The 19322-nt window shown below is 37.6% G+C and overlaps 1 protein-coding gene across 1 annotated transcript in view; it reads left to right on the top strand.

Annotated features, from left to right (window-relative positions):
- The window catches only part of LOC122795624 (baculoviral IAP repeat-containing protein 1-like), a 799118-nt gene that overhangs the window by 402710 nt on the left and 377086 nt on the right, over window positions 1-19322 (top strand). Inside the window, exon 5 of the mRNA XM_044063892.1 lies at window positions 3310-5451. Within this exon, the coding sequence (XP_043919827.1) occupies window positions 3310-5451 (2142 nt within the window). The remainder of the gene's footprint in view (window positions 1-3309; window positions 5452-19322) is intronic.

Below are 19322 nucleotides of genomic sequence, written 5' to 3'. Positions count from 1 at the left end.
GTGGGTAGGGCAGTACTGGGGATACACCTCCTGCAGTCCCACAGAGCTGTCAGTTGTCTGCTGCTATCCCAGTTAGCCACCCCATTCCCTTACATGCTTGATCAATACCATAGATATGCTATCACAAAATTCCACTCCATTCATTTTTTTTGTTACAGAGACTGGCTTACCTTGTTCTTGCAGCTGTTGTGAAGGTGGTGCTTGAGGGATGAATATGTCAGATGCACTCAATACACTGCCTATACATGGTCAGGTACAGGTGGTGTGATTTTTGGCATCCATTTTACTGTGTGTGCAAGTCAGAGAGAGAGGGGTCCAGTCCCTGGGGCCCTACAGTGTCAGTGTATGTGCTATGCTTTGGCTCTTTGCCAAGGCCAGGGCATACTGGGAATGCCTCCATCTGTCTACAGGGGCAGGCTCTGGATGTTCCTCCTCAGAGTCACTATGTGCCTGTGGAGGCCTTGGCAATGGTGGGGGGCTGTGTGGCCCTTCCCCATTTTGTTCCTGCTGCAGCTGTTTCTGCAGGATCATATTGTGTAGCATGACACATACTGTGAACTTGTGTATACATGTGGCTGGAGGGTGCTGCAAGGCTCCACTGGATATGTCAAGGCAGCAGAACTGTGACTTCAGCATCCCAAACACATGCTCTGTAATGATCCTGGTTTGTGTGTGCGCCTCATTATGGAGTTCTTGTATGGGTGTGTGCATTTTTGATGGGTATCATCAGCCACGGCTCCAGTGCATAGCCAGCATCCCCCACCAGCTGACCATATGGGATGTCCCCACTGGCAAACTCCTGGTACAGCTGTGATGAATGCCAGATGTGGGAGTCGTGATAGCTTCCAGGGCTGCCAGCACACACATTCATGATAATGCCCTGGGCATTGCACATGACCTGGCAGTTGATGGAGGGGTCACCCTTGCGGTTTATGTAGACCCTACCCCATTCACCAAGTGGTGCTTTGATGTGGATGTGCATGTAGTCTAAGGCACCCAGTACCTCTGAGTAGTCTGCTACACAGTGGAAGAGACGCATATTGCTGGTCCTCTCCTCATGGGTGTTGGGGAAGTGAATGTGCTCAGCAACATGTGTTCACATAGCATCCAGGAACAAGTGGAGTATCCTGAAAGCAGATGCTTGTGAGACCCCCATGATATCACCAGTTGGTCTTTGGAAAGTACCTGTAGCTAGTATTCTTAAAGCTACACATACCATGGTATCCATTGGGATGGGTTCCGCTCTGTTGGTTCTGGCTCTGAGGTGAGGCTGGCACAGCTCAACAAGTTGCTGAAGTATGTCCCAGTCCACCCTGTCTCACTCTACTATCTCCAGATCGTGTAGCACCTGGTAGGTTACCCTGGTTCTGAACACTCTTCTCCTCCTCCTCAGTATGAGTTGGTTGCATTTTCCTCCTCACCACCCTCAGTCTCTAGCACATGCTGACAGATCAGAGCAACAGCAGCCCCTAACATGTTTTGTTAGATTTGTCAGTTTAAAATTCCCCCGAATGTGTACACAATGGTGGTGTAGAGTTTGTGGGAAAAACCAGAATGAAAGTTGTTTGCATAGTTTAAAGTAGTGTGCTGGGCTACTGCCTGTGTAATTGGCTGATTCTGATAGATTACACCTGTTGGCTATGCTTGTTCTCCTTAATTGCCTTCTTTCTGCAGTTTGCCCTTCCCATTTCCTCCCTGTTTAAGCCCTGATGTGTGCCTCATATTCCCGGTGCTCAAATGGCAACAATTCTGCTATCCCATGTGTTTTTGTTTGTTTGTTTGTTTTTGTTTTTGGCCCGGTGTATGCCATGCACACCCATTTAGCTAAAGTAAACAATTTTAAGCAGAACTGGCCCTTCCTAGATGTGAACACGCTCTGCATTTCATGGAATAGAGGAATACAGCCTCGGACACACACCCTGCCTTAGCTGTGCTTAGCTAAGGGCAAACACGGGCCACTGAGCTCCAGTGTGCTTACAGCAATCATGACACACCCCCTTTTCATGTTAGCTTCTCCTCCTGTCTACACCATGGTGTTGGAGCACCTACACTGTTAGGTGCAGTCTGACACTTAGAAGAAATTTGTGATTCAGTATAAATCCCCTCATTTGCATACACAACCTTACTCCTGAGTTACCACACTTACACTGAGCCTTTCCCCTTAGCAACCACTATTCCCTGGTATTGTTTTCATTCTGCATGCCATTGACTATTATGGCAAAATGCAAATTTCTCTCAAATTTGATTGTTTCCCTTGTTTTTTGTATTTTCGGCATGATCACGTTTGAGCGCCACTGCCCTATGCTTAAACGGCCGAGATCGGCCAAAAAAAAACCCTTTTTATTTGCAAAACAATTAACTGTTTTTCATGCCACTTGCCATATATTTGGCCATTGGCATGCCTAATTCATGGAATACATGCTTTATTTAAGGCTGTCATACCTCTGTTTTCTATTTTGCAGAAATGTATTCGGCTAGTAGCTGAGTACATTTCTGCGCCCTACACTGTTCCTGCACAGAGACCTGCCTACTTCCTGAATCACTAATTCAGCTCATTTGCATGTTTTTCACCAGCAAATGAGCTGATTAACATACTGCAGGGCTTTCCGTGCAGGAACAGTGTAGGCAGGCTCATGCACGTCAAAACGGCACGTTCCTGGATAGCTCGGTGGCCATATTCCGTACAGGAGTGCCTACACACTGCTCCTGTACTGAGATTTCAGCTTCTTGAATCCCGGGGATAGTATGCATTAGTGTAGTCAAATAAGTCCTACAAGAAGGGCAGAGAATCTAGCAAGTAAGCCATGAGAAAGGAACTATTCAGAGATAAATGAGGACTGTCTGTGAAACATTAAGAAGAAAACATGCTTTCTAATGGGTCATGATGTCCTGATTGACTAAATGATGTGTCTAGGTTTGAGACCTAAAAATCAGCCATTTAATCATTGTATATATAGATAGTTTTGTATTATAAGGACTGATAACATGTAGAACATAAGTAGCATCATTAACTGGATTTAAAAGATTGAAAATGGCAGTAAGAAGTAAAACATCAGGAAAAACAATGAGTTAGAGGGCCACAGTTGCATACTGTCGTGTCACCTGTGATTGTATTGCTGTGAGAATCTGCTTTTCTAGAAACTATGAAAGAAGTCAATGAGCCTGAATTATGTTTTGAGCTTCCTGTAGGTAAATCATATGTCTAACTAAGCAACAAATAATTCAGCAGACAAAATACTGTGATGATGGTAGTAAAACTGCAGACATGGTAATATTTTGTTTTTTGTTTGTTTTTTTTTTTTCCTGCAGGTGCAGCAGAATTACTGAGTGATACTGACTGGATGAAGATAATATACAATGTGAATTTATGTTTGAGAAAGCTGTACAACAGTAAGGCATACAGAAAAGTGTTGCCTTTTGGTGAACCTACTAGCATATCAACAGATGTGAAGTATGTTTATTCTGAGCTAATGTTCATCTCAAAAAATGACAGAAACAAAACTCTTGAAAATGTCACTCTTCCAGAAATAATTAGGCATCTCTCCAACATCACCATTGTTTTAGGAGAAGCAGGAAGTGGAAAATCAGCTCTATTAAAAAAGATCGCCATATTGTGGGGTTCTGGTTGCTGTCCTGTTCTACAAAGATTTAAACTTGTTTTCCATGTCCCTCTAAGCTCCTTAGATGATGTCCAAGGATTGGCTTATACCATACAAAAACAATTATTGGGACCTAACTTCATTCTGACTGATGCCATTTTCAAAAGCTTGTTGTACTATTTGAAAAATCAGATCTTATTTTTAATTGATGACTATGGTGAGAATAAGTCAGTTCCTAATTGCATTAAAGAGTTGATTCAAAAGAATCATATCAGTAAGAATTGCATAGTAGTAACAACTTGTACTAACAGAGTTGGAAGTGTTCGCAGGTTTGCTAGTTCCGTCTTTACTATCAGAGAATTTCCATTCTATAGCTCCTTGTGTGTATTAAAGAAACTTTTCTCACATGACATCCAGTGTGTGAGAAACCTTTTTTATAAGGCAGTCATAGCTAAAACATTACAAAGTATTTTAAAATCTCCGCTTTTTGCAGTTGCTGTTAGTGTATCATGGGTCCATTTTCCACAGAAAAAAGAATTCAGCACCACTTTTCTCTTCAGAGCCTACTTGTACTTCAGCAAACTAAAGTTCTTTAGTGAGAAGGAGACATTGAGTACAGTCATTGCATCATGTCAAGAACTTGCCTTAGTGGGCTTTTTTAAATCACGGTTTGAGTTCACTGACAAGGATCTCAGTGAAGCAGGTGTGCATGGAGAAGAAGCTGTTCGACTAGGACTGATAAGCAAATTCACATCACAGAGGCTTCATCCAGTCTACAAGTTCTTGCACCCGTGTTTTCAAGAGTACCTCGCTGGTGAGAAACTGAGTGACTACCTGATATCAGACTCACAAGAAGCAAATGAAAAGGGCTTGCATATATTGCAACACATTGACACTTTCTTGAAATTTTCTGGGCAGTACTTTTACTTTTTGCAATGTGCATGTAATTCGTCAAAGTCAGTATGCAAAATTGTAACCCACTTGCTCAATATGATGAACAGCAGCAATGCCTTAGATGCCCAGAGTGAGAATCAAGACTATTTAAAGCACCACCCAGAGTTAGCTGTGACACAAAATGCATTCACTGTTATGCTGGCAGCATCAGAGGATACCGAACTTACAGCTGACATTATAAACAATTACTTCCTGAATTTTGTCATCCAGGCTGCTTATGAAAATATCTGTATTGCTAAATGCTGTCCTCAAATTCAGAATTTTCTAAAAGGCAAAAATCTGTCTTTTGGTAAAACACTGCAACCAGGCACAATGTTGATGAAATTTCTTTGTGACCACCCAGAAACTTTTACGCTACTCAACAGTGTAATTTTCACAATATTGGGTGACAAAGTACAACCAAAGTTGGATTTTTCACGTGTGGATACAACATTGTCTAAAACTGGAGTCCCTTGTACTGAATCAGATTATGCTGGTGCTTATCAGCTTCGTGACACTATGATAATAAAACGTGAAAATAGCATTAGCAGTCATCATAGATGTTCAAGGCTGATACCCCGATATCTGCCTGACACGTTCATTGCTCCATTCATTTCTGCACAGGCACATAAAGTTCCACATCTGAAACTTGAAGTATTAGATGCAGACAAATTTGAAGACCATGACCTTATTAATCTCATGAAGCTTTTTGCTGCAACATGTCACATTGAATTACATTTGAAAGGAAGCAAAGGCTTCATGGAAATAATAAAACCTGCAATAGAACTCTACAAAAGCTTGTTCATCAAATGTGAAATATTTCATGATGGCATTACCAGTGAAGAAGAAAATCTTCTGCTTTCCATGAATAATCTTGAATCCCTGGATATCAGTCCTTTTCAGAAAGAAGAACTACCAGGTATATCTATATAGAGTATTTTGGATATATTAATAAATACTGGGGAAATTGAGATATGAAACAAAACGTTGTACTGGTTAGAAGTGGCTAAGGGGTACTGGCACATCCCTCTAACAGTTAAAGCCAGGGAAGAGGCATATTTTTCCACTCTGGGGAGCTCATTCCAATAAACTGCCCTTTCTGGGCTACATGGTGACCCTGCCATATTTTCAGAGATTAATGAAGAGAGTCCTAAAGCCCCATGTTAACTATCCTGCTACTTACATAGACAGTGTAATAATACACTCTGTGGATTGGGACTACCATCTAGCTAAGGTACAGTCAATGTTAGTCTCTAAGTCAAGCCAGACTGACAGTTACGGCCTTCAAAAGCAAGTTAAGCAGATTTAAATATAGCATTATGACTTTTGCCCTAAGATTCAGACTTATTCCAGGATTACTGACTTTCCCCATAAAGCTGTGAGTTTTTTTAAGGGTGCAAATATTATTAAATAAAAGAAGCAAGCAAACAGAAACACCCTTTATAAATAATTATATGAAACGGAGTTTCAGAAGTGGTTTAAGTTTGAAAAATATTAATTTATTTTTATTTGTTTATTTATTACCTTGATTAACAAGGAAGGTCTGACTGGGTAAAAACCCTTTTTTAGTGTAAGGCCAGGGCTGAAAAGCTCCACAAAATACAGAGAGAACATAACCTACATACATACATAAATACATACATACATAGTGTAATGAATTATTTGAGCTTAAAATGAGAAAAAGCAATGATTGTTTCAGCACACAATCATCAGAAAACAAAAACATTAACAAGATACAATATGAATAGTCAGCATATAAACATATAATCACGATACAGGCAATACAGTGACTTGTGAAACCATTTGAAGATAGACCAGAATGAGTGTTTAGACTAACAAAGCTTTGATCCATAGTATTTTATAATAGTAAGACACTGGTAAAAGGAACTTTTACAACAATGTAAAGTTGAGGAGAGTTCTGTATAGTCTATGTAGCCAAGTAGACATAATAGCACATGATAAGGCAGATATTTGTTAATACCAACATCCTGGAGCACTTGGTCCATTCTCCTACCAGGGGTACAAACTTGACCTTGTACTAATCAATATGGGAGGCCGATGTTCCTCACCCAATGTAATGTCTTCACTCATCAGATCTGACCATAAGACAGTATGGTTTGAAATAATAAATAAAACAAGGTATCTAGCAAAACTAAAAACCCTTAAGAACTATTCCAAGGCTTACCTCTCTCTTCTAAGTGACACTTTGGCTAAATTCCAAGCACCCCCAAAACTAGTGAACACCATAGCATATACTGAGCCATTTACAAAATCTCTGCACAACCATATCAATATTAAAAATCACACACACTCAAAAGATAAGCCACCCTGGTGGATTCACAATATCAGTTGGTTATACAACAAAAGAAAAAAATCTTAGTCAAGTGAAGGAGGAACAAAGCCCTATATTCTAAAAGCCCCATGACCATCTAAATGGGCAGCTAAGAGTCTAAGTAATACTTCAAAGGCTAAATTTGAAGAAAGAATAGCTTCTCAGGTAAAGGATAACCACAAAGCTTTCTACAGATATGTCCATAACCTCAGGGGAAATATGCAACAATGCGCAGAACTTATTGTAAATGGCATCAGCCACACTGAAACAGAGGCCATTGTCAACCTTTTGGCTGACAGGTTCAGCTCAAATTTTTCCCCTCACTCCTTCCCTGATAGTCTGAAGGAAATACTGCCTACCACAATGTTCCCAACCATTGCTATGGAACAAGTCAGGAATGTACATTCCAAGGCCAAAAGTACTGCATCAATGGACCCCAATAACATCTCAGGATGCTTAATAAATAACATGAAACATGACCTTCCTTGCTACTTAAATCACTTTTCAACCAGAGCCTACAGTCAGGTTTTGTGCCCAAGAAATGGGAGATGGCTGCAGTCATTCCCCTGCACAAAGAAGGTCCAACAACTGATCTGGTAACTAAAAGCCCATAAGTCTGACCAGCCTCATATGAAACAATATGAAAGAATAATCATGCACATGATAAATGAGGATATGAGTAACCTGCAAATGATGGATCCATCACAGTGTGGCTTTGTTAAAGGAAGGTCATCCCTACTAAATTTGGTGGATTGTTTTGAGAGGGTTACCATAGCAATGGATGAAGGCAAGACTGTGTGCATACCTTTCCACGATCTGACCAAGGCTTTTGATATAATACCTCATGCAGGGATTATAGAAAAGCTCACTAATTTAAGAATAAACCCTTTTATCACCCACTGGATAGCCATTGGGCCCACTGAAAGGACCCGTAGGTCAAAATAGGTGAGACCACCACCACCAAGCAAAGTCCCCCAAGGCTCAGTACTGGGCATCTATTTCTCTGAAATGGAAGCAAATGCTGAAGGTTTATGGCTGACTAAGTTTGCAAATTATTGCAATATGGGGGTTATCATTGACTCCCCTGCAGACACTAGTATTCTTCAAGAAGGCCTATCGCTGATTAACAAATAGTGTCAAGGCTATTGCCTTAATCTCAGTACTCAAAATGCATACTTTTACCCTTTGGGAAGTCAACCATTCCAGCTAATTATCATATTGACAATATGCCTCTAAGAGTTGACCCAGTAGTCAGGAATCTGGGTACGCACATAGACAGTAGCTTTACCTTCGACCACCATTTGGCCACAATGGTGAAGAAATCCTTTTATGTTAAGCAATTTATAAGTAAGAGCATGGCATCTACGTTCAAAGCGGTCATTATCCCATAATAGTCTGCCCTTATCATACCAATCATACAGTACAATGCTCCTTTAAGTATGTACCTGACCAGACATATGCAGCAATTGGAGTGACCTCAGAGGTTCCTTACAAAAAAATACAAGGTGCAATAAACCTGCCTTACACAGAGCACCTTAAAGGCCTTTCCCTCTACTCAGTCTCCTATAGATTGCTGAGGGTGATCTATGCCTGGCTTACAAGGCATCCACAAACCCCACATTTATGAATCTCCTGCATAATCATAAGTTAAAAAGTACCAGAAATACACGATCTAGGGACCTGAATTTTGTCTGCGACTTAAACAGAACATGCTGGAGAGACAGATATGTGTCCCAGAGACTGCCCCTCCTATGTAATAGGCTTTTCATCCATGTGAAGCTGTGTTCATCTCTTACCCAATTTAAGTGAAACTTAGACCAGTGGATGGGGAAAAGGAAGTTTACACTGGGCCTGGCACCCATATCTGTTATGGACAGAAGTTGTTTAAAAATGCCCGTCCCTCTGTGTCCTATATGGATGTAGGACATCATTATTCTTTTGTGAAAACTTGGCTAGACTTATAAAGGTTCCCCAGGTTGTTAATCTAGTAAAAATCTATGAATCTTTGAATCTATTTAAGGATCAAGCAGTCATTTTAGAGCACGATAGGATAGAATGAATAAGGAAAGTTTAGGGAGCTTAGCCAGGTGTGGTGAATGAACAAAACCATGAGACCTTTGGATGTTGCTTCAATAGCAGATTGAAGGATTTCAGGTTGTTAGTTTATCTAATTGAGAAGGGAATGGAATTCCAGACTTGAGACGTGAGAATAATACAGTGAGCCATCTGCAGTATTGTTTGATTTAATTGGGTTTAATAGAAATTTGTCAGTAGAGTGAAGAGTCCTATATAGAGAGTAAGGATAGATAAGTTTTTAGTATTTGGCACTTTTCAGGTTGGAAAATTAGACTGTAAGTAACATGCAGTGATGGGACCTACAAGTCATATCTGCTGTGAACGTAGTAATTTGGTTGTATCATGTTTGTAGCATGGTCATTTGGTTAGCTTGCAGGTTGACAAATTTAAGAGCACTGTACAGAGGAATGGGTAGGGTTTAGCTTGATACAAGGAACCACGTTTTTTGTGCATTTTGCCAATAGCTTGCTTAATGCAATGGCCAAATTTTGTGATAGCATCAATTTTGATTTGGTTAGAAGAAGAAACAGTGAAGAGAAGTTGTTAGATTATTCTTTAAGTGTGAATGGAATAAGTTTTGTCTTCTTAGGGTTTAATAATAATTGAGAGTTTGTATTCATTTTGATTTATTTATCCTTTGTTGACTGGATTAGTCCCAATAGGCAAGTGGCTTCTTTTCTTGGGAGAACTGCGGTAGTATTTATACTAATAGAGGAAATTTGGCCAAGACATTAGGGGGCTTCTCTTACTCTTTTTGACAGGTGCTATGGGATCTTTTAAATCCACCTGCTCTACCACCAACTCAAACGGATGGAAAATCTGTTTAACATCTCATCCAAAGGATAACACAGTCATCTAGTATCCTTCTTATGCTGCACGAAAATGTCAGCAGTCCATCTACCTGGTGTGGGAAGAGAACCCACAGCCTTCTGCACTAAAGGTGAGTGTGCTACCTGTTGTACCTTTGACAGAAGTTAAACAACCATGTTTCAGTGGAGTTGAAGGATTCCTGTGTTTGGGTTTAAAGTTATTGTTAAGTTTCTGGCAAATGAGTGGAGAATTATCAGCATATTGAATAATGTTTGAGGTTTGCCTGCAGTAGATAGGTAATTTATGAAAGCAATGAATAGCAAGAGACCAATGAAAGACCATTGAAGAACCCCCATTTACTGACAGAAATAGAGAGATGCCATTTTTCCATTTTACTTACAGCCTAATATATATTGCTGAGGTAGCTGCTGAACCAGGTGAGAGATGAGTGCTGTAGCCCTAGGGAGGAAAGTTTCTAGAGTAGTTTTTGGTGAGATATAGTGTCAAAAGCTTTTGGTAAATCAAGGAAAAGTGTTGCTGCTAAAATCCTGATATCCCTCTTACAGTTGATGATGGTTGCAAAGCTGAGTAGAGCTGCTGGAGTGCTATGGTACAGTCAGAATCCATGTTGTATGGGGATTAGTAAGCTATGTATTTGATAACATTTTTCTAAGACTTTAGATGGGGATAGAATGAGTATTGCCCTGTAATTGTGCACATCAGTTAAGGAACCACCTTTATGTAGGGGTAGGATATTACATTTTTGCTAAAATGTAGGGACATAGCTTTTTGTGATTGAGTGGTTTACTACAATGGAGATTGGGTACACTAGGGTGCCTACTGCAAGTTTAATATGCTCTGCTGGAAGATTGGGGCAAGTATAGTTGGCTTCAATTTCAGAAGGTATTTCCTGATGGGGATGTGGGGATGTATTCCAAGTAAAATGTGCTGGGGTTATTTTTTTATTCTGGAGGTGAGGAGGTATTACAGGTAATAGAGTTGCTTCATATGGAAGCTACTGTGTTGATAAAATGTGTATTAAATTAACTGGCAGTAGTATCATAAGTGTAGTCAGTAGAAGGGGTTGGCTGGATGTAAAAGTTTGGGGATTTCTTGCTTAGTGTATTGAAAGTTTGTGTATTATGTTTTTGCCATGTTTGATAATGTACTTTGCTGTGTTTTGGAGTTGTTTATAGTTTTGGAACTAAGCTGCTTCTTGAAACACCACTGCTATAATGTAGTGTGTAAATTCACATCTTTCCATAAAGACACTTTTCTGGCCAGAGTAAGATACATTAACTGGAACCACCTTCATACTCTCCCTTTAAATGATGCTGTCACATTCTTTAATAATACATTTCTCTTCATCATAAAGAAAATGCCTCACCAAGAACCAAAGTTAAAACAAACCCTGCACCTGTGGTTAACTAGAAAAAACAAAACGGTGATGAAAGAAAGAGAAAGTGATTGGTGTACTTGGAAATAAACTAAAATTCAGTCTAGCCTCCTGACCTCTTCTATCATTTTTTTTAAAAGGCCATTGATATGATTTTTAATGTTAAGAGGTTGAGAGGTATGGGGAGAGGAATTGTTGGTCTCCAAAAAGCGAAGCTAGAGACTGTGAAAATTCAGCCTATTCCAGGCTGTCAGAAGCAAGTGAGGACATTCTTTGGGTTAGTTAGCAACTATCAGAAATACATACCCTAGTTTGCATTAATAGCATGTCTTGTTTCAGATTTGACAAAGTGAAGATGCCCCTTAAAATAAAATTAACAGTACAGGCAGATAATGCTTTTAAACAACTGAATGTAGCATTATATTTGTACCCTATTTTAGTATACCTGGACTTCAGATAGCTTATTCATAGTTTATACTGATACATTACAAGTAGCCCAATAGTGCTTGCTCAGGCCTTTGAGGTGGAAGAACAACCTATTTACTTTTTAAGTCAGGGGGAAGAACAACCTATTTACTTTTTAAGTCCCAAACTAATCAAAGCAGAGACTAAGTAGTCCACTATCTAGAGATAATGCTAGGTGGTTACTTGGATGTTGTCATAACTGAGGTATTGTCTGTTCCGATGGGAATTTACATAAGTCACAGATCATGCCCTCTAGAACATCTGCTCAAGCAACAATATGGAAATACTAAGCTTTCTCAGCAGATACTTCCTTTATAACCATTCAGGTTCACTGTAAAACACCAGTCTGGCTTGATCTATCACAGTGTGGATGGACTGTCTGGGCTCCTCATCCCATTTTGTGACCTGAGTCAAGCTTGGGGAGGTCATTGCAGCATAAAGTGGCAGGTCTTGCCCTAGGATGTGTCAAAACTGATTTCATCTGAATAATATTGTAAAAGTGTTGTGGTATGATGTGTTAAAAATTATGCCTTGTAAATAGTACTGAAAATACTGCTGTTCAGAAAATGTCTCAGTTTACAAGAATATTGATATGTATCTGTAATAGATAAAGGCGTTCCTTTAATTAGAGCTGGTAACAAGCCATTACCTTGTCAATTAATATATTAAATGAGAGCACTATAGCCCTGGAAATTAGAGAAATGCCTGACTGCAGGGATGGTGCTCTGGAGCATCTACTGTAAGAGAAGAAATAACCTAAAGTAGATCGAAATGGAGATAATCGGCTAAAGATTCCAGCTAGGAGGAAGCTGCCTGAATTTACTTTGGAGCTAGCCCTAAACAGGTAAGAGAGACTTCAGTGCTTTTGTGTGTATGACCTAAGGAAGAGTTTGCACCCCTGATATTTTTTAAATTAAAAAAAATATATATTTTATGGACAAAGTGCCTTTGTTGCCTTACAATATTCTTTAAAATATCAAAGTACACAAATAACGATCTGCAAATCATCAATCTCACAAGATCTAAAGCCAAAAAAAAACAAACAAACAGACAAACAAAACAAACAAACAAAAATGCACTTTTTTGCAGGGGGACAAGCTTTCCTGTACCCCATATCGGCAGTCAGCAGCTATATCTCACACACCCCCTGCTAATTTATGTTTACCAACTCTGAGATTGCTTTACATCATAAAGAAAATGCCTCACTAAGAACAAAAGTTAAAACAAACCTTGCACTGTGGTTAACTAGAAAAAACAAAATGGTGTTGATAGAAATAGAAAGTGCTTGGTGTACAGTGGACAGTAAAGGTATTTTAATTGTGTAACATTAGAGAAAGGTGTGATAGGTGAGTTGGCTGTTTTCCTAAAATTCACAAGAATAGGTTCAACCCCCCCCCCCCCAAGTAGACCAACAGTATCTGCCAAAAAATATTTTCTATCTAATATAGGTTTGTTTTTACGTGGACTTATGTTACCTTATGTGGTTAAATTGCCTTCTTATATTACGGATAATATTAAGTGCTTGGTGTACAGTGGACAGTAATGGTATTTTAATTGTGCAACATTAGAGAAAGGTGTGATAGGTGAGTTGGCTGTTTTGCTAAAATTCACAAGAATAGGTTCAACCACCCCCCCCCCAGTAGACCAATAAGTATATTTTCTATTTAATATAGGTTTGTTTTTACATGGACTTGTGTTACCTTATGTAGTTAAATTGCCTTCTTATATTACGGATAGTATTGATTTTTTGGATAAGTTGTCTGGTTTCAAATGGTACAATGACATGTTTTTTTATTAGTGTAGATGTAGTTAGCCTATACACTAATAATCAATATAGATTTGGTTTGGAAGCAGTTAAATATTTTATGGGGTATAGCCCTGGATCTAATTATGTTATGGAGTTACTAAATTTTTGTTTGAATAATATTTTTTTTTATGTTTAGCAATCAAATTTACAAACAAATTCAGGGCACAGCCATGGGGGCATCTTTTGCCCCCATGTATGCAAATGTAATGATGGGTTAATATCAGTTGGAATATTTATATCACAGTGCTTTAAAAAATATATATGTTGTTAAATATTATAGGTTTATTGACAATCTTGTTTTCATTTGTAAGGGAGGTTTTATGGATGTTTATTTTTTGAATTGTTACAAAAAAACAGATCTGAGGTTTCTTTTGATGGTCTCCAGGTAGGGAGACGGATTGCATTTTTGGATATTAATCTAAGTTTAAGTGATGATAATATATTACGGACATCTGAAAGTTTGAAAATGGTAATAAATATCTAGAGGGCAGTAGTTGCCATCCTTCACACACTCTTGCTTCTCTTCCATATGGAGAATGTTTCAGATTAAGAAGGTTATGTAATAATGATAATTATTTTAATATCGAAGTTAAAAAAATGTACTCGATGTTTGAATCTAGGGGCTATAGTAAGCAGTTGGTGCAGGTAACAGTGGATAAGGTGATTTCTGAGCCTTGTATTAATAAAATATTGAACCATTAAAGAAGTTGTACTGTGAGACTAAAGTTCATAAAAAGGAAGATGTGAGAAAGTTTATTTTGTAACCACATATGGTGTTTTTAGTCCTATTCTGATTAACCTAGTAAAATATTACTGGAGTTATTTAAGTTCAAAGATTTAGTTAATATAGTTTCACCCCATTTAGGTTGTGACACCCATGCACTGGCCCAGTAATCAAGGAGCCTCAATCCTCACCACTAACACCAGTGAGGGGCATCCACATTGGGAAGGATAACAAGTACACACACAGTAAAGTACAATTTCCCTTAAGAGCACACAGAGATCCCAGTCAGTCCGGGGCTGGTTTCTCCCTTTCTCTCCAGATCCCCAATAAGATTCCCCACTGGCACAGCTATAGGGTACAGGTCTCAGCTTAGTGGTCAAGCTAAAACCTCCAGCACCCTCTCTGTCCTACCAGTGTTTCATGTCCCTGCCCAAGTAGCTGACACACACACACTTTTAGATATGAGTTATATACAAACACACAGACACTCCTGGGGAAGGCTCGCACAGGTTCTCAAGCGATACCCCCTTCTCTGCCCAGCCTATAAGGTAGAAATCACTGCCACCAACCACAAATATCAGCTACTAATAGGACCCTTACCAAATGGTGTTAAATTTTACTGTGCAATATTATTATTATTATTATTATCCAATTAGTAAGTATGACGAACAGCAAGGCTTATTGGAGTGGCTTGGACAGTATCACTATATGCATGCAGTGTACTCTCTAGAGCTCAAATTATCTCTACACAAAACAGCCACAGTTGAAAGATTTAAAAATATTTAATAATAAATAACAAAAACACAAGACAAATCTCCTCAATTCAACACAGTGCTAGTCAAGAGTTCGGAGATCACAGGAAAATGCTTAAAATAATACTATAGAATAGACTGGCATAAATATAGAAAACAGCTAGTCTAAGCTTACTATTTTCTATCTATTTCTAAGAGAAACAATGTTCTAAATAACTTACATACATACAGAGCAAAGGCAGAGTGCTGGTGATGTTGTCAGTTCTGAAGACAAATCCAAAATGCTCAGATACTCTTCTCTCTCTGAGAAAGTCTAAATTGATAATACATCAGTGCTGACTCATTTTAGATTACTTCATTCTTAACAGTTCTGATTTAGCTTTCGGGCTAACAGAAACTCAGAATTTACATTTCTCTTTGCAATGTGCACTTGCAGGAAGCCACAGCAATAGAAGACATTATACATGCAAAATCTAGTAATTAATTCTGGTTTCAAAACAATAGAAAGAATTTGCTGGTCCAGATATCATGACTCCGAGTTTGAGATCAGTCATACAATGCTTGACTTATCAGCTCTCTTCCAACAGAGTGCATGGTGATTACATTTTTGAAGCTCAGTACAACATATAGTTTAATCATAACATATAGTTCTCTTTTACATTTTTAAAACCAGCCTGTGGATTATATTAATATTTACAAATCACATAGAATTATTTACAAGATTCTATCTGGCTGGGCTGGCAGCCTTTCAGTTTTTCACATAGGTATATCCTATAAAAGGGGTAGAAATATGAGAGATATTTTGGTTCATAATCATTTTCATTTTCCTGTTTTAAGAACTGTTTCTACTATTTCTACAAATTTGAATGGTACAGTCTTCTGTGGTCATTGTAATGTACAGTGCAGTGGTAGCATTGTTGCCTTACAGCAACAGTTTCTCCAGTTCGATTCTTGGCTGGGGTGTCTTCCTTGCAAAGTCTGCATGTCCTCCCTGCATTTGTGTGGATTTCCTCACACATTGCAAATACATGTGTCTGGAGCATTTGTCCTTGGGCCTCTGCTGAAAATTGGCTTCATTCCGAGTCAGACTTTCCTGGTTCATATGTAGTAAGGACTTTTCCTTCTATTAATGGTCACATCTACTGTCCTTGTGAGATATTTAGTTGTGACACTGAAGGCATAGTTTATGCATTGCAATGGCCTTATGGTCTTGTGTATATCAGTGAAAGTAAAAGGAAATTTAAAGCAAGACTTCAGGAGTATGTAAGGAATATTAAAAAACAAAAAGAAGATAGTCCTGTGGTAAGGCATTTTATACAATTTCACAACTCTAATCCAGAAGGCTTAAAAGCTACTATTTTGGAAAAAGTTCCTGTTGGTTTCTATTCTGAAAGAGTGTATAAAAAAGATTACTATATAAGGAAAGTGTTTTTATTTTAAAGTATGATGCAACCAAGTTTAAAGTGGAATTTGCACCCAAAACAACCAAAAAGCATATATCCAAGGTGCAAAAAACAGAGGAAAGGAATCCAGTTACTATCCAAAGTCAACTTTATTTAGAAAAAATTCCACATGCAGGTTAGAGCATTAACGCGTTGTGAATTAACCACAGCGTTTTCATCTTCTTGCATAGACTTCCTCAGATAAAATGCCATACATTCAAATCCCTTATTTATATTAAAGTAAATAGGTTGTAAATCAATTAACCAATAAAAAATAATTGCTTTAACCATTTAAAAATTTAAAAACACACACCTATAAATATTGTAGATGGAGGAGAAACATCTTGATAGTGCAATACGTATTTTTGTTTGCCATTATAAACCAACTAAACAAATAAAAATGCAAATAGTATTACTTAAAATCTTAGATATTAAAATCCATTGATTATAAGTGTTAAATAGTAGAAAAAATATATGTATATATTAAACCATAAAACATCAGTTGAAAGGAATTTCTCTTATACATAAGGTTCTAGGACAATATCTAGTGCCATCTAGTGGCCAATTTCTTTAAAATTTCTTCAAAGTTTAGCTGCTCTTAGTTTTAGAAGTGGCTTAATGGATATAAAATCATTCAGACCTGGTATATAGTCTGCCTGTAATGTCACTTGCCACCACAATTCCCTATATTCCAGGGTATCTTCCCATGGACTGCCTCTAATGTTGTATTTAACATTTTCTAACACCAAAAAAACAAAGGTCACTTTTACATTCCTTGGTATGTTTAAATAATGCGTTAGTTTCTTTACCTATTGATATTTCATAAATGTGTTCATAAATCCTCTTTTTTAACTTCCTTTTGGATTTGCCCACATAAAAGGAGGTACATATTTTGCAGATGGCCAAGTAAATGATACCTTTGGTTTCACAATTAAAATATTCTCCACTGGTTATCCATCTGCTTCTGCTCTCTAAAAAATATTTTTCCACGCCATGGATATTTTCACATTGGTTACACCGACCACACTTGTAGGTGCCCACTTTTACTTTATTTTCAATGTTCCCTACTTTATTTTCCAAAATATTCTTAATACTTTTAGAATTTTTGTAAATAATCCTTTGAGGGATGTCTTTAAGATTTTCTAAATCGGTAATTGAAACAAATCTTTCCCATTCTTTCAAAAAAATCTGCTTTACAAATTTGTTTACCCCATTATATTCTAAAACTAGGGCCTGTTCATATTTTTTACCTTGCTCAACTTGTTTTTCCAAAGCCACATATTCCCTATTATTCTTAATAGGTTTAAACTTATTTGGTCTCCCATTGACCACTTCTTCTCTTACACCCACTATAAAATCAAGTGGGTACCCCCTCTCCAAAAACATCTTTTGAGGTTTTTTGCACCTTGGATATATGCATTTTAAAGTATGATACTTTGTCTCCTTTGTGTCTTAATTTGGAATGTAATGGGAGGTTGTTAATTTAGTTAATTATGTTTTTTGATAGGATAATTGATTTATTGTTTTGTGTATTTAAATAGAATTGGTGTCTGTACTCATTGAAAGCTTTGCTGAGGCACATGAGAGAGAGAGAGAGAGAGACAGAAATTAAAATTCGATTTTGTTGGTTCCTGCTTGTTGTTTTTTCTCTTTTGCTTTATTTTACATTGGTTGTTTCTATATTAGAGAAAGATGGTAGTAGCAATCATACACTAATATCTTAAAGAAGACAAGTCATTTACCAGTGTAATAAATTAACTTCTTTACAAGAAAACTACTATGAAAAAATAGTTATCAGCCTATTCTCTCAGTGAGAACTAACTGTACTGAGAATTATACTGGCAGAATTGTGAACTCTGACCCGGCACTGTTTTATCCTCCTTAACTGTACTAATATTTAGTTCTTTTTAACAAGCTTCTCCTTCACAGCACTTACATTTTTTGAATTACTTATTATTGGGGCTTCTTGTTTCTGCTTGACAGAAAGCTTAGAATTCTGCTCAGGTTTTGCATTTCCCTGGCTCATGATGATCTGTTGTAGAGAATATCTCTGATGGAGAATGTGACAAAGCCTGTTTGCTGAAAGCCACTTTCAGTGAATCAAAATACAAGCATTGTTTGCAGGAAGGAAAGTCCCCTGAGCCCCCATATGGGGGGAGACTCCATACAACCTGATACTGTATATGTGTGTGTGTGTATATATACATATATACATATATATATATATATATATATATATATATATATATATATATATATATCTGGTAAATTTTGCCAAAAAGATCCAAATGTCAAAATCCAAAATATTGTCCACAAAACACTGACAATGCAAACACACTTCTACTCAAGCACCAAGCAATAAACTCAATGCATACAAAAATTAAAATTAGAAAAGGAAATAAAATATGTTTTTTTTTTGTGCAGAGGGTCCACCACACCACCTGATAGTTATATATATATATATATATATATATATATATATAAAATACTCCAAGATTGCACAATATCAATGAAAGACCATAATCCCTATCACCTAAAACTGTGTGATTTTGCACACCTGTCGGCCATCTGTTTGCCGACCAAATTTTTTCAAATACAATTTCAGCAAAATTCAGTGCTCAGCTAAGATACATATATATATATATATATATATATATATATATATATATATATATATATATAACAGCAACATACAAGAACTGGTGCACAAACCCACTCTGGTGCTCGTTATTCTCCATATGCTTTCAACAACCACAAAATACAGGCGCTCTCATATTCTCGTATTCATGTAAAACATTGTGCATCTAAGCAGCGTGTCCAACATATCAAGCCATGAAGCAGAATCCAAAAAACACTCATTCCTTCTTTAATTCAAAATAAAAGAGCAGCACAAGCAAAATCCACAATTCAAAAAAGCAAACCGGTTTCGCCCACTGGCGTCATCATTGCACACACACACACACACATATATATATATATATATATA

This window comes from Protopterus annectens, chromosome 2.part2 (assembly GCF_019279795.1).
Source record: "Protopterus annectens isolate FY-2018-M chromosome 2.part2, PAN1.0, whole genome shotgun sequence".
Lineage (NCBI taxonomy): Eukaryota > Metazoa > Chordata > Ceratodontiformes > Protopteridae > Protopterus > Protopterus annectens.
The sequence above is the reverse complement of the archived record's forward strand: the minus strand, read 5'-3'. Positions and strand labels throughout refer to the sequence as shown.